At 43.2% G+C, this 24,001-nt stretch overlaps 1 protein-coding gene across 1 annotated transcript in view; it reads right to left on the reverse strand.

Moving 5' to 3' along the window:
* The window catches only part of PKNOX2 (PBX/knotted 1 homeobox 2), a 1,229,177-nt gene that overhangs the window by 609,610 nt on the left and 595,566 nt on the right, over nt 1–24,001 (reverse strand). The window contains exon 5 of the mRNA XM_086957319.1: nt 15,766–15,954. Within this exon, the coding sequence (XP_086813445.1) occupies nt 15,766–15,954 (189 nt within the window). The remainder of the gene's footprint in view (nt 1–15,765; nt 15,955–24,001) is intronic.

Raw genomic sequence — 24,001 nt, forward strand, 5'->3', positions numbered from 1 at the left:
GGCTGGTTCAAAGTGGAAAGGCATGGTGAGCAAAAAAACGATGGATTTAGGCCCAGATCTCTGTACTGGGGTGAATGTATGACATTTTTCTGCATTCTGTCCATCACCTGTTATTTTTGCATTTGTCACCCCGAGTGGGACGGGGATGCTCAGACGTGAGTCCCATGCTCTCCGTGCCACTGGAATCAAGCTATCCAGGCTGATGAGGGCTGAAAGCCCGAAACTGGTCCTTGGATGCTTGTTTCCAGTCCAGGGAGGACCTGGCTTGGCAGTTCGGGCTGCACTGTTCCCATGGGGCACAGGGTCAAGACTGATTTGCATATGGCTGGGTTCAAACTGGAAAGGCATGGTGAGCAAAAAAACGATTAACTTTATTCCTAGCCCAAACCACAACTTTCACTGTGACTCCAACTGTCACCGTAATCCTAACTTTCATCCTAAAACTAATCCACTACTCTAACCCTAACCCCATCTGCTTACCTTTGTAGGATTAGCCTTTGAGGCAGCTACTGCTCTCTTGTCGGACCATGTTTTTAAAAAAAATCATTCATAATATAGATACAGAGAGGTGCTTTTGGTTAGCTAATTCATCCACCGGACTATTATATTATTATTCATATTTTGCTTCCATCCACTTGCAGCATACTGCATGGGGCAATGAGTCAACCCACGTTACCCAGTGGCTCCATTCACTTTCAGTGGTTGAAAAAATCCTCTGCAAATTGTTCACATCCACCTAAAAATACTTCATTTCTCTTCAATGATAAAGCTGGTTTAAAGTGTGCTTTACTTCTTTATTATTTTTTACATTACCCACCTATGCCTCCCGAACACACAGCGGGTGCCTTTTCATTGTGTGAAGGTGGATTTCAAGTTTAAACATTAAGCTCCAACAAATGAGGTCTCACTTCCATTGTTTTTACAGGGCAGACGCATTTCTGCAAAATGCCTTTCTCCATGCCTAATAGAATAAAATGAAGCAAACACACGGAGATGATGGATGGAATGCTGAAACTTTTCAGACACTCACCCCCAGTCACAGATCGGGGTTGAATCCATCATCGTTTTTTAGCTCACTTCACCACCCCAGTTCAGACTCAGCCATATGCAAATCAGCCTTGACCCTGTGCCTCATGGGAACAGTTCAGACCGAACTTTTAAGCCAGGTCTTACCTGGACCGCAAACAAGCATCCTGGGACCAGTTTCAGGGTAACACCCCCCATCAGCCAGGCTAGTTTGAATCCAGTGGCAAAGTGTGCAAGGGACCCATGTCTGGGCATACCCTGCCAAATTAGGGCGAACAAAGCAAACACAAGGAGATGATAGAGGGAGCGCTGAAACTTTTTAGACACTCACCCCTAGTCATGGATCTGGGTTGAATCGATCATCGTTTTTTAGCTCACTTCGCCACTCCTGGTCAGACCCAGCCAATGCAAATCAATCTAGACCCTGTGCCTCATGGGAACAGTCCAGACCGAGCAAACAAGTTACTTAACTTCGGTAACAATATATCTGTAAGAAACATTAGTTAGTTATAGATTCCTTATTTTAGAATTATCCCCAGGCGTCAGACTGGATCCGGAAAGTTTTTTCATCAGCAGTACCTCTTCATGTCGGAAGGTGGTGTTGGTCAGCTCAGCGTCCGTCGCTGGCGTCGTGGTCACTGGGATAACGTCGCTGTAGCTATTGACGATGCACTCGCGCGCTGACATCTGTTCTGTACACGGCTTTCCATGCCAGAATCGCAGAGCCATGCAAGACACTGACCACTTGTGCACAAAACTAGGGCCCTGAAGGGATGTCCTTAACTCTAGAACTCAGTTTGCAGAACGGGGCGGATGGGTGGGGTGGGAAGGAATCTATAACTAATGTTTCCTACAGCTATAGTGTTACTGATGGTAAGTAACTTGTTCATCTGAAAGAAACACGTTAGTTATATATTCCTTACCTTAGAATAGATACCCCAGCAAAACCAACCCCAGTGGTGGGTCTGTGAACCAAGATCACAACAGAACGTCCTGGAGAACAGTACGGCCAAGGAAGCTGTCTCTCTGGACTTGACTGTCAAGGCAGTGGTGTTTGGTAAAGGTGTGCAATGAAGCCCACGTTGCTGCCTGACAAATGTCATTCAGAGGAACTCCCCGTCCCAAAGCAGTAGTTGGGGCTGTCGCCCTGGTGGAATGAGCGCGCAGCCCCACTGGAGGCTCCTTCTTTGCCAGAGAATAACTGGCTTTTATACACAAGAAAACCCATCGGGAGATAGTCCACTTGTGTACGGCCTGACCTTTCTCGGCACCCACGTACCCAACAAAGAGCTTGTTGTCCACCTGGAACTGTTTTGTGCGATCCAAATAAAAGGAAAGCACACGTTTTGGGTCCAGACAGTGGAGCCTCTCTTTCTCTTTCGAAGGACGCTGAGGCGGAAGGAAGGTGGTTAAAGTGATGGTCTGCTCGATGTGGAAGGCTGTACCAACCTTGGGCATGGGCAGGAAGGATGGACAAGTCCTGAGGACAATTTAGTCCGGATGTACAGAGAGAAAAGGAGCCTTAGAAGAAAGCGCCTGGACCTCACTCACTCTTCTGGCAGAGGGGATGGCCACCAGGAACGCAGTTTTGAGAGTCAAGAGCCTCAAAGGACAGTTGTGAAGTGGCTTAAAGGGAGAGCACATTAAATAAATTAAAGCCAGGTTCAAGTCCCACCGAGGCATAATGAAAGGAAGAGGAGGAAAGAGATGAGTTATGCCTTTCAAGAAATGTTTGACAACCAGGGATTTGACGAGGGAAGGCTGATCTGGTAGCCGAAGGAATGCAGAGATGGCCGAAAGATAGCCATTGATAGTACCCAGAGCAGAGCCCTGCGGGGCCAAAGAAAGAAGGAACAAAAGAAGCTCAGAAAGACAGCAGAGAGGGGATCTACTGCCTTTTCTGTGCACCATGCCACAAATTTGTTCCACCGGCTGGCTTATACCGTCTTAGTGGAGGGATGCCTGGCTGCCAGAATTACATCGCAGACTACGGGAGGTAGGTCAAATGACGTCAACTCCCCCACTCAATCTCCACGCAAGGAGGTGGAGGCTGGACAGGTTCAGGTGGAGGAACGCCCCCAGTTGCTGCAACAGAAGATCCTCCTGAAGAGGCAGACGGGTCGGGGATCGATGGCCACGTTGAGCAGCTCGGGATACCAGACTCTTCATGCCCAATACGGGGCCACAAGAATGACTTGGGCCCAGTTGCGCCTGATCTTCTTCAGCACTTTGGGCAGAAGTGGTATAGGCAGAAAGGCATACCACAAACCACAACGCCACTCGCAACAAAAAGCGTCGCCTAGGAAATTCCAACGCGCAGAATTGCTGACAGTGCGTGTTCTCTTCGGTGGGAAAAGATCTAACCAAGGCTTTCCCCACTGTTGAAAGAGACCTTGTACCATCTCCGAGTGAAGACGCCATTTGTTATTCATCATGCACCTGCGGCTAAGTTCGTCGGCCCTGGTGTTCAGTGAACCTGCCAGGTGTTGAACCACCAGAGTAATGCCCTGATGTTCCAGCCATGTTTAGAGGCAGAGAGCCTCCTGACATAGGATCCATGACCCTACCCCGCCCTGTTTGTTTCAATACCACATGGCGGTGGTGTTGTCCATGAACACCTGCACTATTCTTCCCCAGACAGAGGGAAGGAATGCCTTGAGTGCAAGATGAATCGCCCGCTGCTCCAGAAGGTTGATGTGGAGCCTGGACCCCGCCGGAGACCAGTAGCCTCTGATCTCCACCTCCCCCATGTGGCTGCCACATCCCAGAAGGGGTGCATCCGTCACCACTATGTGTTACAGGTGGGGAAGGAAGAGGGATCTGTTGTTGATGGAATCCTGGTTTGTGAGCCACCACTGCAATTGTCTGGACGCAATCAAACAGATTCCCCTGATGCTGCGCCCACTGGAATTCCAAGTCCCACTGCATAGCCCGCATATGCCACCTGGCATGATCACCAGCAGGATGCAGGAGGCCATGAGGCCCAGCAGCCTTAGGGTCATTTTGACTGAAACCTGGGATAGAGGCTAAAAGATCGGAATCATAGCCTGACTATCCCGGACTCGCTGTTCGGGAGGATAGACCCGAAACTACATCGTGTCCAGAACCGCTACGATGAAAAGGAGCTTCTGAGAGGGAATCAGGTGCGACTTCAGCATATTGATGGAGAACCCCAGCAAATGCAGGAGGTTGGCCATAGTCTGAAGGTGGGAGAATAATGCCTGGGGGAGCTCTGCTTCAACAGCTAGCCGTCTAGATAGGGGAAGACTGAAACCCCTGACCGGCGCAGATGAGCTGCGACCACCGCCATCACTTTCGTGAACACCCGAGGGGCAGTGGTAAGGCCAAAGGAGAACACAGTAAATTGAAAATGCTCATGGCCTACTGTGAACTGCAGGTAATGCCGGTGGGCTGGCAGGACAGGGAGGTGGAAATAAGCGTCCTGTAAGTCCAACGCTACCATCCAGTCTTCCGGGTCAAGGGCAGACAAGACCTAAACAGCGTCAACATCTTGAACTTTTCCCTCCAGAGGAAGCAGTTGACGTTCCTGAGATCCAAGATAGGACGCAGGCCCTTATCCTTCTCGGGGACCAGAAAGTAGTGGGAGTAACAATTACGACCTACTTCTGGGACAGGAACACGTTCAATGGATCCCTTGGCCAAGAGAGATGTCACTTCCTGCTAGAGAAGGGCCAGGTGATCTCCCGACATGTGGTGGTATTGTGGTGGCATGGCTGGAGGGGTAGTCTCGAAGGGGAGGGATTAGCCCCTTCGGACTACATGCAAAACCCACCTGTCCGACGTGATGGCGCGCCAGGGGGGGAGGTGATGGAGGAAACGGGCCAGCAGCAGCGGTAAGCCGGAGGTCTGCGCAGTGGCAGAAGGAGCGACCTGCCTGGATTTAGGGTCTTTTTTAACTCAGTCTTTATCATGTAAACTGAAATGTTTCAAAGGTTTTTTCAGAATCCTTGGTGCCTCTGCTCACAATACCTACAAACAGAAGCCATTGAGTAATGTTGATCATCAGCTACCCAGGCCAGCTGAGATCACTGTCTTTTACTTTTGTTCACCACACACCAGAGTTTATTGTGAGAGATGGATCACTACCTCTACAACTTTAATCAAATTGTATGTTAATTTCCATTTCTACAGGGCAGGGCCTCTCAACCTGAGCGAATGCCAGGAGAGGTGAGGCTATCCCCAAGCAAAATTTGGTTGAGTTAATAAAAAAAGAATGAGTAATTCGCTCGTAGGCTATTGTATGTCTACATCTGTATATGTATCGCTTTCATGCTTTATTCCACTGTGTGCTTGTATACACTTGTTTTGTTACAGGACAGAATTCTACTAACCGTGACTTCATTATCCTACCATCAAGCATCCAACACATGGTAGGCTATTTTCTTTGCATGGTATATTTTGTTTTGTGGACAGATATAGAATAATTTGTCCTCACAGTTGCAGTAGTGTTAAACTAGAAGGTCCTGAAGAAAGCCATGTTTGGCTGAAACATGTCGACCAGTTTGTTCCATCATGTCATAGTAGCATTTTTTCACATACTATCCACACTCTGCTTTTAATCTTGTCATTATGGTGACCCCCCCTAATGAAGTTTGCAGTTTGGCACCATAATAGTCAATCTTAACTATCACCCTTTATTATTTTTGTCAACACACTTTTGAGCACTGCAACTTTTTCCATACAGCCCCATGTACCACAGCTTGTTGGCTTTCCATCACTGGTGGATCTGACACTGGGCAGGGGTCTACAATCTGTGGGGCGCGACCCCCAGGGGGGGCCTGGAGTCCTAGAAAGGGGGTCGCACATTCCCGTTGGACTTTCGCCTTTTACTGCCTGAATCTGGAATCCAAAACATTTGCTCTTCGTTTTGGATTCCAAATAGTGGCATCTTCAGGCACTCTGTGATTGCAGGACATCGTGAAAGTATGCAGCGTTGTTCTCCAATCAGAGAAAGTGAAGATTGAACACCAGGAAATGCCTTTTCGTGCATCTTCTTCGTAGCTGCATTTGAAATACGATCTTGTGGCTGTTTGCTGGTTTCCACAGCAACCGGAAGTTCGGTTGGTTTCTCTTGTCTGTACCAACGAAAACTGCTAGCACACAATACTAGTGAGGACAGTAAACTAACCCAACCAGTTTAAAGAAATATAAATAGACATTAATAAATGTGGGGCGCATTCAGTGTGTACATCAGCGCCTTGGTTAAGCTCCCGCTCCCGCTTCCTTCGGTGTTTGTGAAGCCCAGCCAAGCTGATGTGTTTGTTCTTCGGGGGCGCCTGTCAGTCATTTCAAATTAGGTTTACGAAGTCAGCAGTAGTAGATTAAGGGAGATGTTACTGTAAATCCAAGCAGAAATGTGAAGAACAAAGTGGCCGCAGGGCATGAGCTCACACTTGGACTGCTTGAGAGATTGTTAAGTAGGGGGCATGTTGCTAGAACCAGTGGAAAAATAAGTGCTATTGTTGTTTTCAGAGCTGAAAATAGTTCCCGTGCACTCTCACTCCTCTCTCACACAGTTCATCTCATCCCTATCACTCCCCTCACACTCACTCATGTCATTCATCTGGGTCTCACTCACAATAACCGTGATTGTGCTTTTTTTGCTCTCTCCCGCTCCTCCCCCTCCCACCCCTCACTCAGACTGACATTTACTCAGACTAACATTTACCCAGACTTACATTCTCACTCAAGAACTTTTCCTAGTATAGAAAGTAACGAGTAGCATCTCCACCTGGCCTCATGGATTGAGGAGCATGTGAGAGGCTGTACTAAGATTCCCCCTCACCAACCAAACCCTTGTTGTCTCCAGCTGAACACGTTATACAGAGCCACCATTGGCACCTAGTTACCACTGTGACAGGAACATGGTGTGTGTGTGTGGTATTATGCATGCGTGTCTCTGGGAGCCGGAGTGGTGCACACTTGTCCGCATCCATTGGGATCATGGATCTAACCCTCTAGAATCGGTCTCATGCAAGGACGTTAGAGAAAGGAAAGTTGCACCTTCAAACCAGGAGGAGGGGACAAGGGTGTGTCCCAGAAAAATTGGCCATCTGCAGGAACCCACTAGGCTGCCTCTGCCCCACCTCCTCCACCATTCCCTGGCTTTTCACCCCTCAGACCCACACACAAGCATACATGCACGCACACACACACACATTCTTATCTCCAAAATTTCACGCCCACCCTTTCCCCACTGCTGTCTTTGGGATTCCTTTGCTAAAGTAAGTCAGACAACCAATAGCACGAGGTTGGAATAGTGAACGCAGGCTGGAGAGCATTTCTCATAGGTTTAGCCAGGTGCCTGCTGATTTGCCTTGGCTGTGCTTTCAGACTACTTATACTTTGCTTGATATCACCAAAAACTCTACACTGTGGTTTATGACTATTTAAACATTCTTTAAATATGTTATTAGTACATGAGCTGATACTGTGTTTCTGTGTTAAAGTACAATTTTTAGACATTCCCATTTTCTTCCATCCTCTGCTTGAAACTTCGTCTTTCCTTCCACACAGCTTTGTCTTTAATTCTAATTTCTTTTCTTTCACTTTTGTCCTGCTGCTGACGTCACCCATATAATGTTGCCAAATGTGCAGCTTCCACCATAGTAAGCCCTGGTGGTCCCTTTGCTGTATTTCTGTTTAGAAGATTGTCCATGGCAGGGGGGTGGGGGGTGTATTCCGCCCTTACCTCCTTGTCAAACTTACTGTCTCTCTTCATATCTCCTCTCCCTTAATTTCCTTCAGGTGGCTTCTTCACTTCCGGTTTTGTTTTCTCTACAACTGTCCTCCCACTCGTCCTGCTGCCATCATGTCCAGGGCAGGCATGACTCTCTGTTTCGTTATATTAGTGCATTCCCCACCATCAGGATCGGATCACTGACATAATATAGAATGACAAAATATAGACTTACCAAAATATAGTCACCAAAATATAGAATGCCAAAATATCGAATTCCTATCTACAAACAGGTAAGTACAAAAATATCGAATCCAAAATATAGTCTGTAAAACATATAGTCAGTCAAAATATCGAATTTTTTTAAATGTCTTAAAAGTAATTTAAAATTAATGAAATAATAAATATAATTAACTAAAACATACTTAAAAATACTCAAATAACCTTAAAATTAAGATATAATTAATTTAAGTTATTAATAAAAAATGTACAATATTTTACTGTAGGATAGCAGGAGGGTAACATTTAATATTACCACTCCAGTGAGTGCAACAGTAGGGAAAGCGTTAGATAGCATAGGGGTAAAAAATACTATTCCCACTCCATTTAGTGCAACAGTAGGGAAAGCGTTGGATAGCGTAGGGGTAAAAAATACTATTCCCACTCCAGAGAGTGCAACAGTAGGGAAAGCGTTGGATAGCGTCGGGGTAAAAATTACTATTCCCACTCAAGAGAGTGCAACAGTAGGGAAAGCGTTGGATAGCGGGAGGGTAAAAATTACTATTCCAACTCCAGAGCGTGCAACAGTAGGGAAAGCGTTGGATAGCGTAGGGGTAAAAATGACTATTCCCAATCCAGAGAGTGCAACAGTAGGGAAAGCGTTGGATATTCGAAGGGTAAAAATTACTATTTCCACTCCAGAGAGTACAACAGTAGGGAAAGCATTGGATAGCGTAGGGGTAAAAATTACTATTCCCGCTCCAGAGAGTGCAACAGTAGGGAAAGCGTTGGATAGCGTAGGGGTAAAAAATACTATTCCCACTCCAGAGAGTGCAGCAGTAGGGAAAGCGTTGGATATTCGAAGGATAAAAATTACTATTTCCACTCCAGAGAGTACAACAGTAGGGAAAGCATTGGATAGCGTAGGGGTAAAAAATACTATTCCCGCTCCAGAGAGTGCAACAGTAGGGAAGGGATTGGATAGCGTAGGGGTAAAAAATACTATTCCCACTCCAGAGAGTGCAACAGTAGGGAAAGCGTTGGATAGCAGGAGTGTGAAAATTACTATTCCCACTCCAGATAGTGCAACAGTAGGGAAAGCTTTGGATAGCGTAGGGGTAAAAATTACTATTCCCACTCCAGAGAGTGCAACAGTAGGGAAAGCGTTGGATAGCGGGAGGGTGAAAATTACTATTCCCACTCCAGTGAGTTTAACAGTAGGGAAAGTAATGATTTAATATATTATTAAAAATAAATTAAATATCAATCCCAATAAAACATTAATTGAAATTAATAACCAATTTAATATTATATAATGATTAATTAGAAATACAACTACATATTAGTTATTAAAAATTAATAACCTATTCATAATTATTTAACAACTAATTAATTTTCAACAAAAACTAATTAATAATACAAATTAATACCAATTAAAAATTAACAGTAAATTAATTATCAATACACAAAAAGTATTTTTAACATGTGATTAATTACAATTACATTACTTCCCACCCTATTCCCCTATAAACCCACATCCCACTACAGAAAATACATTAATACAATTATCATAATTATCAAATATTTAATGAATACAAAATAATTACCAATTAACAAAAATTAATTGCCAATTAATAGAAATTAATTACCAATTAAAAATTATTTAACAATAAATTTAAAATCAATACCAATGAATGAAAATAATTATTTACTTAATTACAATTAAATTACTTCCCACCCTATTCCCCTATAAACCCACAACCCGCTACAGAAAATAAATTTAGAGAATTAACATAATTAACAATTAATCAATTAATACAAATTAATTGGCAATTCATAAAAATTAATTACCAAATAAAAAATAACAATAAATTCAAAATGAATACCAATAAATAAATAAAAATATTTAATTAATTACAATTAAATTACTTCCCACCCTATTCCCCTATAAACGCACAACCCGCTACAGAACTAAAAAGCAAAATTTAATTAAAAATTAATAATAATTGCTAAAAATTCATATTTAATTTAATATAATTCAATTACTTCCCACCCTATTCCCCTATAAACCCACAACCCGCTACAGAATTAAATTATGCAAAAATTAAATAACATAAAATTCATTACTTAAAATACATCAAACATACATTACAAAAATTAATATACACTTTTCACACATATACTAACATACAAAACACTTAAAAAAAATTGATATTATTAAAAAATCGATATTTTTAATGCCTATATTGTATACTTCGATATTTTGACTTCTATATTTTGAAAATCGATATTACTTACCTTAAATTCGATATTTTTAGCCACTATATTGTGTCCATTCGATATTTTGTCCATTCTATATTTTTACTTCGATATTATGTCCATTCTATATTTTGGAATAGATATTATGACTGTTTACCATCAGGATCATGTGGGTCCTGTCACCTCACCCCTCCAGTGGTCAAGACCTAGCTCTGTCTTAGACAAGGTCTATCCTTCTGATCTGAGTAAGGAGTGTCTCTCCCACACCGGGGCTCTTCCAGGTGAGTTCTGCCCTCTGACCCCTCCAGTGGGTCTGCCAGGGCCTGGCTCTCTATTCCACAAGGTCTCCCGCTGGTGTCTTCGAAACCGGGGATCTCTCTGTGGGTCCTGCCCTCTCACCCTCCAGCTGGCATGGCAAGGCCTGGCTCTCTGTGCCAAAGGTCTCCCTCTGTTGTGAGTAAGGAGTCTCTCCCACACTGGGGCTCTCTTGGGTGGGTGATGCCCTCTCATTCCTCCAGTGGGTCTGCCAGGGCAAGGCTCTCTGTTCCATAAGGTCTCCCTCTGGTTTAAGAAGTGTCTCTCCCACACTGGGGATCTCTTGGGTGGCGATTGCCCGCACACCCATCCAGTGGGACTGCCATTCCACAAGGTCTCCTCTTCTATTATTATCCAATATATTAACCAGGGAAACTAAGTTTTTGACTTTAATGGTTTTCTGGAGAACAGGTGAATTGACATTTTTTTTAAATTTGCCTCAAACTTCACATAGAACCTGGTCTCTCTCTAGACAGGAACACGGTTTCCTGTACTGCCTGTTTATTTGAACAAAGATTTGCTTTCTGGGAATTGCAGTCCTCCAATGTTTAAGATCAGTTGGATTGCTGAACCTGATAACAATAATTTGTAAAAATGAAAGCCCGAAAATAGATGCATGGACACCCTTTTACTAATGTTTTGTAAGGGCGCTTGCACGCTGAAAGGCTACACAAAAGTTAGTGTCAATCTACGTACTTTTTAAAGGTCTGTATGTTTTATTGCGTAGTGTTATGCACCCGCCAATGCATACTTTAGTAAATAAACGCCATGGTGTTTGGCCTTCATTCTCAGATCTAGATCCATAGTGATTTGGTAGCATAGTGTAATTTAGCGTCCCTAGGCAAACTAGGGTTCTTTGCGACACTCTAAGGCTGGCTTCCAAGCCTGGCCTCTCAGTAAAGAGGGATGCAATGTGGTTCCCTGGAGAAGGTAAGGTGTGACCCTGAAGAGGCAGGAATTGGGTGATCTACTCCATAGCACCCCCTGGTAGTATGGAGGTTGTCCATGAGGAGTAAGCAGGTGGTGGTTTGCATCCCAATTTGTATTGATGGGGCAGAATGAAACCTGGAGGAGGGCCAGAAGCAGGGGTGGTTGGCATGGACCCTGAGAAACAGATAGATACTGCATTGTCTGTGGTTGCCTTGTGGGCTGTGGCCCAGGCCCTGATCTCTGAGGGTAGCAACCCTGAGACAGAGAAAGTAAGGACTAGGAGGCAGGTTTCACCTGCGGCAGTAAGGCTAAAGGAGGGTAGTTGGAGAGTGGGCCATGCTTAGAAAGAATTGATGAGAAACATTTTGTACTCAAACCAGTCTCTTGTCGTCTGTATCTATCCATATTTATTTTTTGCCCATCTTCTTGGTATTTATCCATATTTATTTTTTGTTTTGTGAACAGATGATGTGATAACTTGTATGTTTCCACATTTACTTAACAGATAGATGTGCACTCATAATTTGATGCCTGTCGTGTTTTAGCAAATGACACTGCCAAAATAATATAATACAAACATCAAACAATTGGCATAATAGCACAAATACCTATTGAGAAATGCAACAATTAATGTAACTAAATCTCAGTGAGCTGTATAACTCCCTATGCTGGCAATGTGTACAGCTATTGGCCTGAAAGTCAATAATCTCAGCATAGCCATAGAGAGTCACCCAAAAGTAGCCAATTCTCTGTATTTTTCCACTTGTAAAAGTAGTTACAGACAGGATATACAATGTTTTCTGTCTGTAGATATCTGTAAAAATCTGTAAAAACGGAAAACAGGGAGCCCTAATTATGAGGAGTACTAAGTTGTAGATATTTTTGGAAGGGGGTCCTCATGCCTGAAAACTTTTGACAGGGGGTCTCGGCATCCAAAAGTTTGAAGACTTCTGCACTAGGGTTTCCTCACGATATCTGCAAGTGAGGAACCTAGTAGATACCAGTTTCCAAAAATCCCAGATGATGAGGCTCTGCCAATGAGTGGGCTGATGGGTTTTCTTTTCTTCTTTCCTTACACTGCCTAGTCTTTACACGTACCACACTTGAGAAAGCAGACAACCTACAGCCTTTTCAGACCAATAGCATCCCCTGTGTGTTTTTTCCTGTTCTGTATCTGTTCCATTTAGAAGTGTGAATCATGATTCACGACTTATGTCAATTATATTGTACATCTTTTCACAAAAGTTATTGGTTGGGTAAGGGGTCAGAATTTTCTACCTGCCATCTTGAAAATCATAAATTGATTTCAATTTGCAGTTTTTGTACTGTGGAAAAAAATCTGCAGTCGCAGGGGCCCACCCACAGAGTTGTCCAACCAAAGTAGAGAGCTAAGGGGTACCCAGAGGTTTGGAACACTTGAGTCCCACACCAGGAAGAAATATAGAAACAGGGTAGTTATTCATTAATCAAAAGCGATAACAATGTCTCCTTTATGCTACTGGATTCACTATTTTGTGAACATTTTGCATTTTGATTATGATTCATGATTTTGATTATGATTTCATAGGGAAGGGAGTTACTAAAATGAGTTTCTGACCACCAGTGCACGGGTGGTATGGATGCACATGTGTGGAAACACAAGAATTCCGGCAGGCGGTTGGGCACAGGACCTGGGTGCAGGTTAGGCCATGCAGCTAACCCCCGAAGGCAGTGAGTACCAGTGATTGGCTGCCTGGGTCCATTTAGGTGCAGTGATTTCAAATCCTTGATCCATAAAACTGAAAAAACACTCAGTTAAAAACTGTCCTATGGTTATGGCCAAACCTGCAAAAACAATGAAATTCAACAGTTATGGTTACCAACACACAATAGAAGGCACACGTCGCCCTACTTGCCACGCTTAAAACAACAGTTTGCCAATGGTAAAGAAGAAAAGAAACCAAGACATTTTTAACAAATGTATTTTGCAGTTAGGAAAATTGGGTCTGTGGTACTCGCAGCCTCTAAATCCAGGAGTGAAAACAATAATTCACCCATGACTGTACTGACTGGAATTTCACACAGGAATTTCAATCTGCTCATAATCAAGGCTGATGTGTGTTTCCTGTGAAGGATACAGGCATGACTATTGATCAAACAACCCCAACAAAATATAAAACAGATAAAATAATTTATTGATTTTTATTTTATTTATTATTGATTAGCTGTGAGAGTGACTGTGTAACTTTGAAATAATTCATTGTAATACTGGGAAAATGTGCCTGTTATATTTAGATGCTGAACAGCAGCCCATAAGGTGCCCTACGTAGAGCTTATTGGTGGCTGAAATATGCCACTGTCGTAGACATGAGAATAAAGTTAACAGCCAGAAAATCATTTAGGGCCAGGTGTAAGAAACACTGGGGCATATTACCAAGCAATAGCGATAATTATCGCTATTGCTTGGTTAGAGACAAAAATGCATCGCTGAGCTGCGGCGATTTTTATCGCAGATAAACCTTGGTATTACCAAGGTTTATCGCAAATGCGATAAAAATCGGCCGCAATGCATGAATATCGCTGAAAAGTCAGCGATATTCATGCATTACCGAGCTAATGCTCTTAGCCATGTTATCCACCTCCCATTGGATAACATGGCTAAGAACTGCTCAGGGCAGGTGTTAGCTTTTGGAGATGTTCGCGCTTAGCGCGAATATCTCCAAAAGTTGGTAATAGGAGATAGCGATGTTAGTTACTGTTTCCAGTCGCTAACATCTTGGCACGCCCACTTTGCATGGCATTAGTGATACATTTCTCTGACATGCAAAGTTGGGCCCAAGATGGTCGCTATCTCCTAATAGCTGTCGCTAACTGGTGTTAGCGACAGCTAGGTAATAGGGAGATAATTTTATCTCCGCTTTCTTGGCTTTTAAAGCCAAAAAAGCGGAGATAAACCCCCTTGATAATATGCCCTACTGTTCGCAAATTACAGATCACAAACTGCATTCAGTAATTTTGTAACCAGTGTGGAATTTTGTGAAGTGACCAATGTTCTAAAAGGTTGATTCACAAAAATCTGAATAGTAGTGAGTTCCAACCTATCTCATCAATATTCATAAGGTAGGTTGCAAATGGCAACTCACTACAATTGGTGGCTATCACGGCAGACCACCATGTCTCTAATCCCTTTTCAAAAATATGGGGCATATTACCAAGCAATAGCGATAATTATCGCTATCGCTTGGTTAGAGACAAAAATTTACCGCTCAGCTGCGGCGATTTTTATCGCAAATAAACCTTGGTATTACCAAGGTTTATCGCAAATGCGATAAAAATCGGCCGCAATGCATGAATATCACTGAAAAGTCAGCGATATTCATGCATTACCGAGCTAATGCTCTTAGCCATGTTATCCACCTCCCATTGGATAACATGGCTAAGAACTGCTCAGGGCTGGTGTTAGCTTTTGTAGATATTCGCGCTTAGCGCGAATATCTCCAAAAGTTGGTAAAAGGAGATAGCGATGTTAGCGACTGTTTCCAGTCGCTAACATCTTGGCACGCCCACTTTGCATGTCATTAGTGATAAATATCACTGACATGCAAAGTGGGGCCCAAATCTCCTACTAGCTGTCGCTAACTGGTGTTAGCGACAGCTAGGTAATAGGGAGATAATTTTATCTCCGCTTTCTTGGCTTTTAAAGCCAAAAAAGCGGAGATAAACCCCCTTGGTAATATGCGGTTATATATTTAATTCTGCCTGTTTTCCTTAAATGAAAGGGGCTGTGTATAATAAGAAAAGGTTTTAAAACTATTCAACGTGTGTTTGAGAGTAGACAGTAGTCTTCTGGACCACTGATTACTTCCCAGCAAACTTTTTATTTTTATATTTGCAAAGAGGAAGGGTACCCAGGGGCCCTTCTCCGATTACACAAATGGGTTAGCACACCAACTTTGGAATCAGTAATTTGTCAACGATTTATGACCGCTATTGCAATCCTATAACTTCAATACATCTGGTTAGGAATGACTGTTTAGAAGGTATGCATGACACACTATGGGCCAGATGTACTAAGTACCAAATACAGATTCCGTATCCATTTCTAAACCATATTTAGGAGTCAGAGAAAGTATACTAAAGACTAACAGGGGTTTAGTACATTGTAAAAAAGCATTTTGGGGATCGTAAACTTCAAATCGGAGCATTTGCAAACACAAAAATGCTTTGCATATCTGTCCCACAATTTCCACAATTCTTACGATTAGAATGACCTCAGGAATTATACTGCATCAATAGCTTTCTACAAGGAATGGAAAGGGGATATTTATCATTGTTACCTGCGAATGAAGGCTCATGGATGGCTGGTTAGGTGAATATGGACACCCAAGGTCATTCCTGAGGAGGTTGTCACTGTGCATTTTTGTCTTGAGGCAAGTAATGTAACGGTTGCAGAAGTCTTTGCACAACTCGTTCACCTTCTCCAGCTCCAGCAGGTGAATCCGCAGCACTTGAATTGCTTTTACCATCTGAAAGTGAAGCAGAAAGATCCAGGGGTCACAGTCAGATCAGCCGATTTAAATGATGTTAGGGTGAGAAGCGCCATCGAGGAACATAACCTTCCAAGTGTATCAATACCAGATTAACATGAAACATCTGGAATAAATGGTGTTGCTTATAACATTTTTAACATTTAGTTTTTGCTTTACCAATAAGGCTAGATCGGATGTAACGTTCACCATGGATAGAAATAGTAATACATTATTTTCATTTAAATGGATAACCTCTTCCCAAGTACATACAGGAATGTTATGTTTTAGCCTGCTAAGATGCATCTCCATTGCAGATGTGTTTTGTTGTAAATGTAATAAATTAAAGTTTCAAGGGCCAGATGAATTAGTCATCAAAATCTATTGCAAATTTCACACCGACTTTTTCTGATCAGTTTTTCATTTTGCGAACCAACCTCTGTCACAATAGGATGGTTCATAAAACAAGGACTAGCATCGGGTTACAAAATGACCTCCCTAATTCACAGTTATTTGGCTTCTCCCAATTTGCGACCTCCTGTGATTGGTTACAATCACAAGAATGGTATTCTGCAAGGGGCAGCAGAACCCCATCATGGTCATTGTATTTCAAAAGGGAAAACATTTTTTTAAACCAGTCTAATTTCCTTAAAATAAATGGGCCTGTTATAAAAGAAAGATTTACATTTTGAAAAATGTATCAGTGAAAGTTCAAAGTGGCCCGCTGGAGCACTGCCTCATCACCTGAAGTTGTCACCATGATTTATAAAGGTTAAGGGGTCCATGCAATCTGTTAGGGACCCCCTCTGAAAAAACAATCAAGGTCAGAGAGAAGAGGGGAAAATATGATACCTGGGGATATTCTTTATTTATTGTTCTACTGTATTTTCCACTAAGATGTGATTATACTATTACCTGAAGGATAATGTGTTGAGTTGTTTATATAGAGGAAACAAAAATACAGAATAATGATGAAAACATTTTTGATAAAAGAAATGAAATAAAACAATATATATTTTTGTTAACTGTCTGAGTACTTTGTCATTAAGGGTTTCTGAGCTCACGCTTTGTATTTGTGTCAAATCAAGTGAAAAAGGAATATAGGTCGAGAGGGAGACTTTTTCTTGTGATGGTTAAGGGGTCTGAAAAGGAGCCCTTCCCCTTTGCAAATCAGTTACTACCCTACCTTGTGAGCCGGTAGCTGATCAATTGTTTGCAACCGGAACTGCATTCGCAAATCATTGGTACACGTTATAGAATCGCAATTTGGAAGAAGCGGCCAATACATGCCCCTTCCGAATTGCAAATCAGTAACCATTTCTAAACCAGCTTTCAATGCAATGAAAAAAATTCTGTATTTTAGGTTGTTGTAAGAAAGGAGAAAATCAGTAATCTTGTGTTCTTTTTAGTATAAAAGTCAGCACTCCAGAGAGACTGCAGAAAATCTGACAGAACCTACACTGGGTCAGATTAGCTGTGTGACCACAAACCAACAATGTCTCTTGTGTGTCTTCTGTGATATCATTATTCCTCTTCCCCCTTCTTTACTTTCAGCTCTAAGCACAGACTTAGGCATGTTTGGCACTGTCAATGGGGAAGGAGACTGGCAGGTTTCACCACATTCAATCTACAACATTCAGATCTAAAGGTTAGTGGTGATGAGTCTGACAGTAGAAATCCATCGACTGAAGCCAACCCCCAAAGGAAGTACAACAACTACTCAAGTAGGGACACCACAATAGTGCAGATTGCCATATAATCCTCATCAGAATAACCATGAAGATGTGGAGCTTTATTCCTTTTCAATAGCATAAGGCCCGACCTTACCTCCTCCTGAGTAATATCTCCCATGGAGCCACTTTGTTTCTAACACAATTTCCAAGATATGTGCATACATCTGAATTGATTTGGACCTGTCTTTTGATTCTCGAGGTCAAAATGAGGCCCTTTACCATAAACTTGACTTGTAAACATAGATAAAGAAGAGTATCACAAGTTCTGGATGCCTCAAATCTACAAAGGCAGATAAGTGTGCCCAAGGCACTCTCAACCCACTACATTCACTTTTGGTTTTCTGTATTGAGCACCCCACCTGTTCAAATGGTGCAAAAACATTTATTTTGTACCGTTTCGCACTAGCATTTCTGATGTGGGCCCAACTTCGAAATTGATAGCAGCCCAGCACAACAACCAACCATTTGGATTAGTACTGAGCCTGAGGCATTCTGGTGATAAGCAGTGCCAGGATGCCCTTTAGGCTACAGTGCACTCTACAAGTATGTGACAGATTGAGTCTCTACCCTTCTTGATTCATTTATTTCCTTGCTGCCCTTACACCCTACTTGGAATCCCTCCTCTGCTGAAGTAATCTTGTCACATATGATTGCAGCAGTCACCAGGACTTAATTTTCTGTTTGGCTTCCTTCTTCTTTTAAATTCATGTTGCAGTCTTTATCAGTCTTTGCTGGAGACACATTCCAGTGGCCCAGCTTGCTCAGCAACCTAGCCAGTTCTAGACCTCTTCCAGTTCCAGAAAGTACCATGATTTTCCCTCTGCAATCTTGCATATTGTGGCTGGTAACAGCATCATACACTTCCAATATACTTAATCTGGTAAGGAGTCGGTTGAAGAAGTCTTTTCTTCTGTACAGCCTGAGAATAGTCTAGCAACAATAAGAACTCTCATATTCTCACTGTTAGAAATGGGATTTTTGGTCGGCTAGGGCATGTGCCAAAGTCGAGCAGAAACCACCACTCTAGTCAGGATAAGGGAGTTACACTCATAAATTAACCCCTGCTCACCCCCTTGGTAGCTTGGCATGCACAGTCAGGCTTATCTTTGAGGCAGTGTGTAAAGCATTTGCACATAACCAACAGTAATACAGTGTACGCACTACAAAAGGACACCACACCAGTTTAGAAAAATATCCAATATTTTTATATATTCAAGACAAGACCAAAAACGACACAAATCCACAATACATTACTTAAAAATCTTAAATGATCAAAATATGCTTGAACAATAGTTCCATGATATCAATAGCTCCGTCCGGGGCTATCACGGCATTGTAAGCAAACAAATCCAAACAGTTCTGGCTGACTGCGGCATCACGGGCCAGCTACGGTGTTGGGAAGACCCGCAAACAGTATCTTTTAGAAATGCAGGGCGTCGCCGACCTCTCGTTGAGCTTCTGAAAGAACGGCATCCGCAAGCGTCGGTTCTGGAGGTCGGTGCAGGAGTCGTCAGGGCCCTTGAAGTCACACACGTTGCAGGTCGAACTCCCTCTGTTGAAGTCAGGAGAGCTGGCGTCAGCAGGCGTCGGGTGCTGCGGTGTGAAGTGCAGCTGTACGGCGTACGGTGTCCTCAGGTCGTGGTGCGAGCAGTGGCTTGGTGGCGGCATCAGATGCGTCATCAGTGAGACCAAGGTCACGGTGCGAGGTGAAGACGGTGCTCATCGCTGTGCTGACAGGTCACGTTGCAAGCAGCAGCGGCATCTTGGCTGAAGCACTGTCGTCGGCTGACGAACTGGAGTTGCTAGTGCCGATGTCAGTAGGCCAAGGCTGCGGTGCGGGTTGAGAGCGGTGTGTCGTGTAACTTTACGAGCGGTGCCCTCGAACCACGGTGCAAGCAGCAGCGTAGATTTCAGCGTGGAGCAGTGTCATTGGGGACACCAAGGCGTCGATGCAAAGCAAGGTGGTGTGGAGTACGGCACCCTCAGGTCGTGATGCGAGCAGCGGCTCGGTGGCGGCATCAGTGAGACCAGGGTCACGGTGCCGCAGTGCCCTCTACGGTGCCTTCAGGACACGGAGTCAGCAGCAGCATCGTAGACAATGTCAGGTTGTTTCTTCCTCTGTTGCAGCACAAAACACACAGTCCCCAGTGAAGAGGGCAGAAGAGCTTGAAGTATTTGCTGTTCCTGGGACTTCTTGAACAGGGAGCAAGCTCTACTTCAAGCCCTTGGAGAAACTCACAAAAGTAGATTGCAGAAAGTTCAGTCCAGTCCTTTCATTGCCCTAGGCAGAAGCAGCCACTGCAGGCCACACAGCAAGGCACACAGTAAAATGGCAGTCCATCCTCACAGCTTCTCCAGCTTTTCTTCTTGGCAGTCTTCTTGATCCAAAAGAGTTTTAAAGTTCAGGGGTCTATGCCCCAATATTTATATCCCAAAATCCTTTGATCTCTTAGGTAGAGAGTGTCTGTGACCAGCCAGAACCAGTTCTGCCTCTCTGGTGTGACTTCCTGGCGGGAGATGGAGACGGCATTGTCAGAGGCAGACAAGGCCCTTTGAGGTGCTTGGATATCTCCTCCCCCTTCCCCAATTGTAGCCTAGGTCTATTCAGCCCTTTCCTGGCCCACTTAGACTATCTGGAGCCAGTGCTGCTCCCCAGCCTTCTGTCATCCAAAACCTAGACAGGCAATCCACATTCCAGCAGAGGCACACGGGATGACTCAGCAAGAAAATACCTACTTTCTAAAAGTGGTATTTTCAAACGAAGAATGTACAAATCACCTTCACTAAAAGATGCATCTCTACATTCTCAATTCAGGCATACTAAACTTTATTTTCTTACCTAATTCCCCGAGCCAGTTATGGTTATAAGATGTTAGAGACAAACTCCACATTCTGTCTTATTGGGAACAGGTAGCCTTGCAACAGTGAAAAACGAAATTGGCCGTAATTCACTATCAGGACATGCCACACACACCAGGGCATGTCCTACCTTTCACATACACTGCACCCTGCCCACAGGGGTACCTTGGGCCTACCTTAAGGGTGGATGATATGTACAAAAAGGTAAGGTTAGGGACTGGCAAGTGTGTGCACTGGCCAAGTCGACATGGTAGTTACAAACTGTGCTTAGACTCTGCAATGGCAGGTCTGAATTACCATTTCAGGGCTACTCAAGTGGGTGGCACAATCAGTGCTGCAGGCCAACTAGTAGCATTTGATTTACAGGCCCTGGCACACTCAGTGCACTTTACTAGGGACTAACAATTAAATCAAATTTCCAATCATGGAAACACCAATCCATAAAACAATTTACAGAGAGCATATGCACTTTAGCGCTGTTTAGCATTGGTAAAGTGCCCAGAGTCCTAAAACCCACGCAACCAGGTCTGGAAAGATAGGAGGAAGAAGCAAACAGTTTGGGGATAATCCTGCAAAAAGGGCCATTTCCAACACTCAAAAAGAGTGGGACCCTGTCACCTGGCCTCTTGGTTAATTGCATCTTTCCTCAATAGGTATGAACGTGAGTGACAGTGGAGGAAAGGTGTTCTGCAATGTGTGTTGAGTAGTTTCAGGCTTCCAGAGTTCTCTACCCTAAACCGCTCCTGTGTATCCTCCTTCTTGTGAGGCATGCTTCCTTCTCCCCATTGCCAGTGACGGTTGCTCCTCTCACCTTGTCTCCTGCTACCAAAAGGCTTCTTTCTTCGGAACAGTGCACTGTCAGGTAGCACTAATATGCCACAGCCACTCTCTGTCAAAGATGAAGTGGTGTGAAATGCCAGGGAGAACGGCCCCTTCTTTCAATAGTGTGCTACTCCATCAAGATTTCAGACCCCAAACTCGCTCACTCCCCACAGAACCACTTTGACGAGGAAGTGGTCTACAATTCAGTGTCCTCAAGAATAAATTCAAATAAGATGTCTCCAGTCTTGCTAAGTTTGGCCATGCTTGGGTATTGATTTTGGTGACCTCCTTTCTTCATCTTCAGTTTTGATGACTGGGTCCAGGTGAACACTGAAGTCTAGTACGTATTCTAAGTTGTCTGGTTCAGATTTATTCTAGACTTTTAGCTCTTTCTCTTCCATAAACTATGTTAACAGAAGCAACAGGTATCTTGCTTCAAACCTGTGTTACCGTGCCGGGAGACCGCCAACCCTTATTGGAGAGAATATCATGTCCAGTGGGCCGCTATCTTGACTTCTGACGCGGTCCTTGAGCACATATCGTACCAATCATATAGGAGCTCTACACATGTTGCTGAGCGACCCTCGGTATAGAAACCACCTTTAGCTGTATTACAGTGACAAGATTTCTGTACCTACCAATATCGATCTCCACCAACGGTGGCAGGCCATGCTTTACTTTTTTTGGAAACAGGCATATTGAGCAGCTCTACCCAGCATATTATTCAGATTTTTCGGTACCCTTTTACGGTGCCTGTTCCATACCACGTCTACCTTACCATTCCATATCCACATCACAGACCTAGCCCTGACGAAGTTACAACACGTAACGAAACGCGTTGGCTGTGTATTTCCTTTTTGGTATAATTACCTAAATAAAGAAAAGAAAAATCAAGACCACAAGTATCTACGTAATTCCTTTGAGTGCGCCTTCCATTCTGTCTTCTCTTCTTCTCTTCCATAAACTAGATTAACTAGGGATATACTAGGCAAGACCTTCATTTCCTCTATTGGCTTAGTGTGGCAATATGGTTTTGTTTTATGGGTTGTGCCTATAGTTTTCCTACTCTCTCTCCGCACCAATAAATTCAAGAAATGCATTTCACAGTACAGTTAAAGATATCCTGTGTCATTGATCCTACAAATCCTTCAACTAAGAAAGATGGGGCTTAGGCAAGCATTATTGTTTAGAAAGCCTTAATATGTAGTTCCCTGTCATCACACATTTCTTTCAGTAAAATCTCAGAAGACCGGTAAAAGCTAAACTAAAAAAGTATTCTCATATGACGCCTTTCTCAACAGCACAAAACAAGTCTTTGTGCCTTATTTTAAGTGTCCATTATTTCTCCTGATACCAGGTGAATCCAGTAACTCTGGTGGGGTGCCTTTACCATGGGATTACAAGTGAAACCTTAGGGCCCCCTAAGAAATAATAATTTACCAGGGGAATTAGTATTTCCCCATTTCCCCCAGAGTTTCACTCTAAGGGACTTTCAACAACCAAAGTTCTTTGGTGATACAAATTTGGAATGAGGGCCTTTGTGAAATATGTGCTTTCAGTAAATTCAAATAACATCAAAACACACAAACTTATTTTCAATCTACTCTTTTATCGGTTTCTTATTCTCATTCAGAAAAAACTATTGCAAATGGACATATACTATTGATCTATGGGACATTGATCCGCTCACTGAAAGATCCCATTTCACAATTTTTCTTTCCATTCCACCCATGTGCAAATTGGGAAAAAACCTCTTTCTGCAAAGGCACAAAAGAAACTCATGACTTCAAATGTTCCGTGTGTGCATACAACTAATGTCCACATACAATTTTGCCATTTTTGCCCAGTTGATGCCAATTAAAACTTCAGCTTTGAGGTTACATAAACATGAAATATGTTATTTCTGGGAACCAAAAATCCTGAAGATGTCACTGTGCAAAGAGAAACAGTATCAGATGTATCCATAGGTAGAGTGTAGTAGTCAGGTCAAGATACAGAAATAGACACAGGTAAGATAGAGAGAAAGAGAGTTCACCCTCCCATGGGGGGCACTTGAAAGGAGTGCGCGTTGGGCAATTGCCCACTTTGCACATTCCTTTCAATGTCTCATTACAGCTGTAGCCACCTCCTCACTCAAAGAGGGATACACCAGACTCTACACTCAAAACAAGATGCGTTTTTTGCCTTGCAGACTCCAGTAAACCAATGCTTCTACAAGATATTAACAATGATGTATATGGTTTCATTGGTAAATTAGTGGTATAAAGGAAACTTTTCACATTTGCTTGGATTTGACTTTTAGGATTTGTACAGTAAATGAATTCTCTGACCTACATGGGTGAATGACCGGAGGTCCGCTCGGATGAGGAGACCCTGCCTCAAGTAACTAAAATGAGTAAAACATAACAAAACAGTGCCTCACTCAAACAGGCTTAGCAGAACCTCCACTACCTAGTGTACTTGCCTTCGGTTTGCAGGACGTGTTCCTAAATTTGGATCTGTATGTAGGAAGTCTGCACCTGCACAGCTGCAAGGAACAAAGTGCAGTTTGCAGATATACATGCATGGATTTGCAAGTCTCTCTCCTATCGCATAATCTGTCACTGACAATTTTAGTGATAATGTGGGCAACT

Source organism: Lissotriton vulgaris, chromosome 2_1, assembly GCF_964263255.1.
Source record: "Lissotriton vulgaris chromosome 2_1, aLisVul1.2, whole genome shotgun sequence".
NCBI lineage: Eukaryota > Metazoa > Chordata > Amphibia > Caudata > Salamandridae > Lissotriton > Lissotriton vulgaris.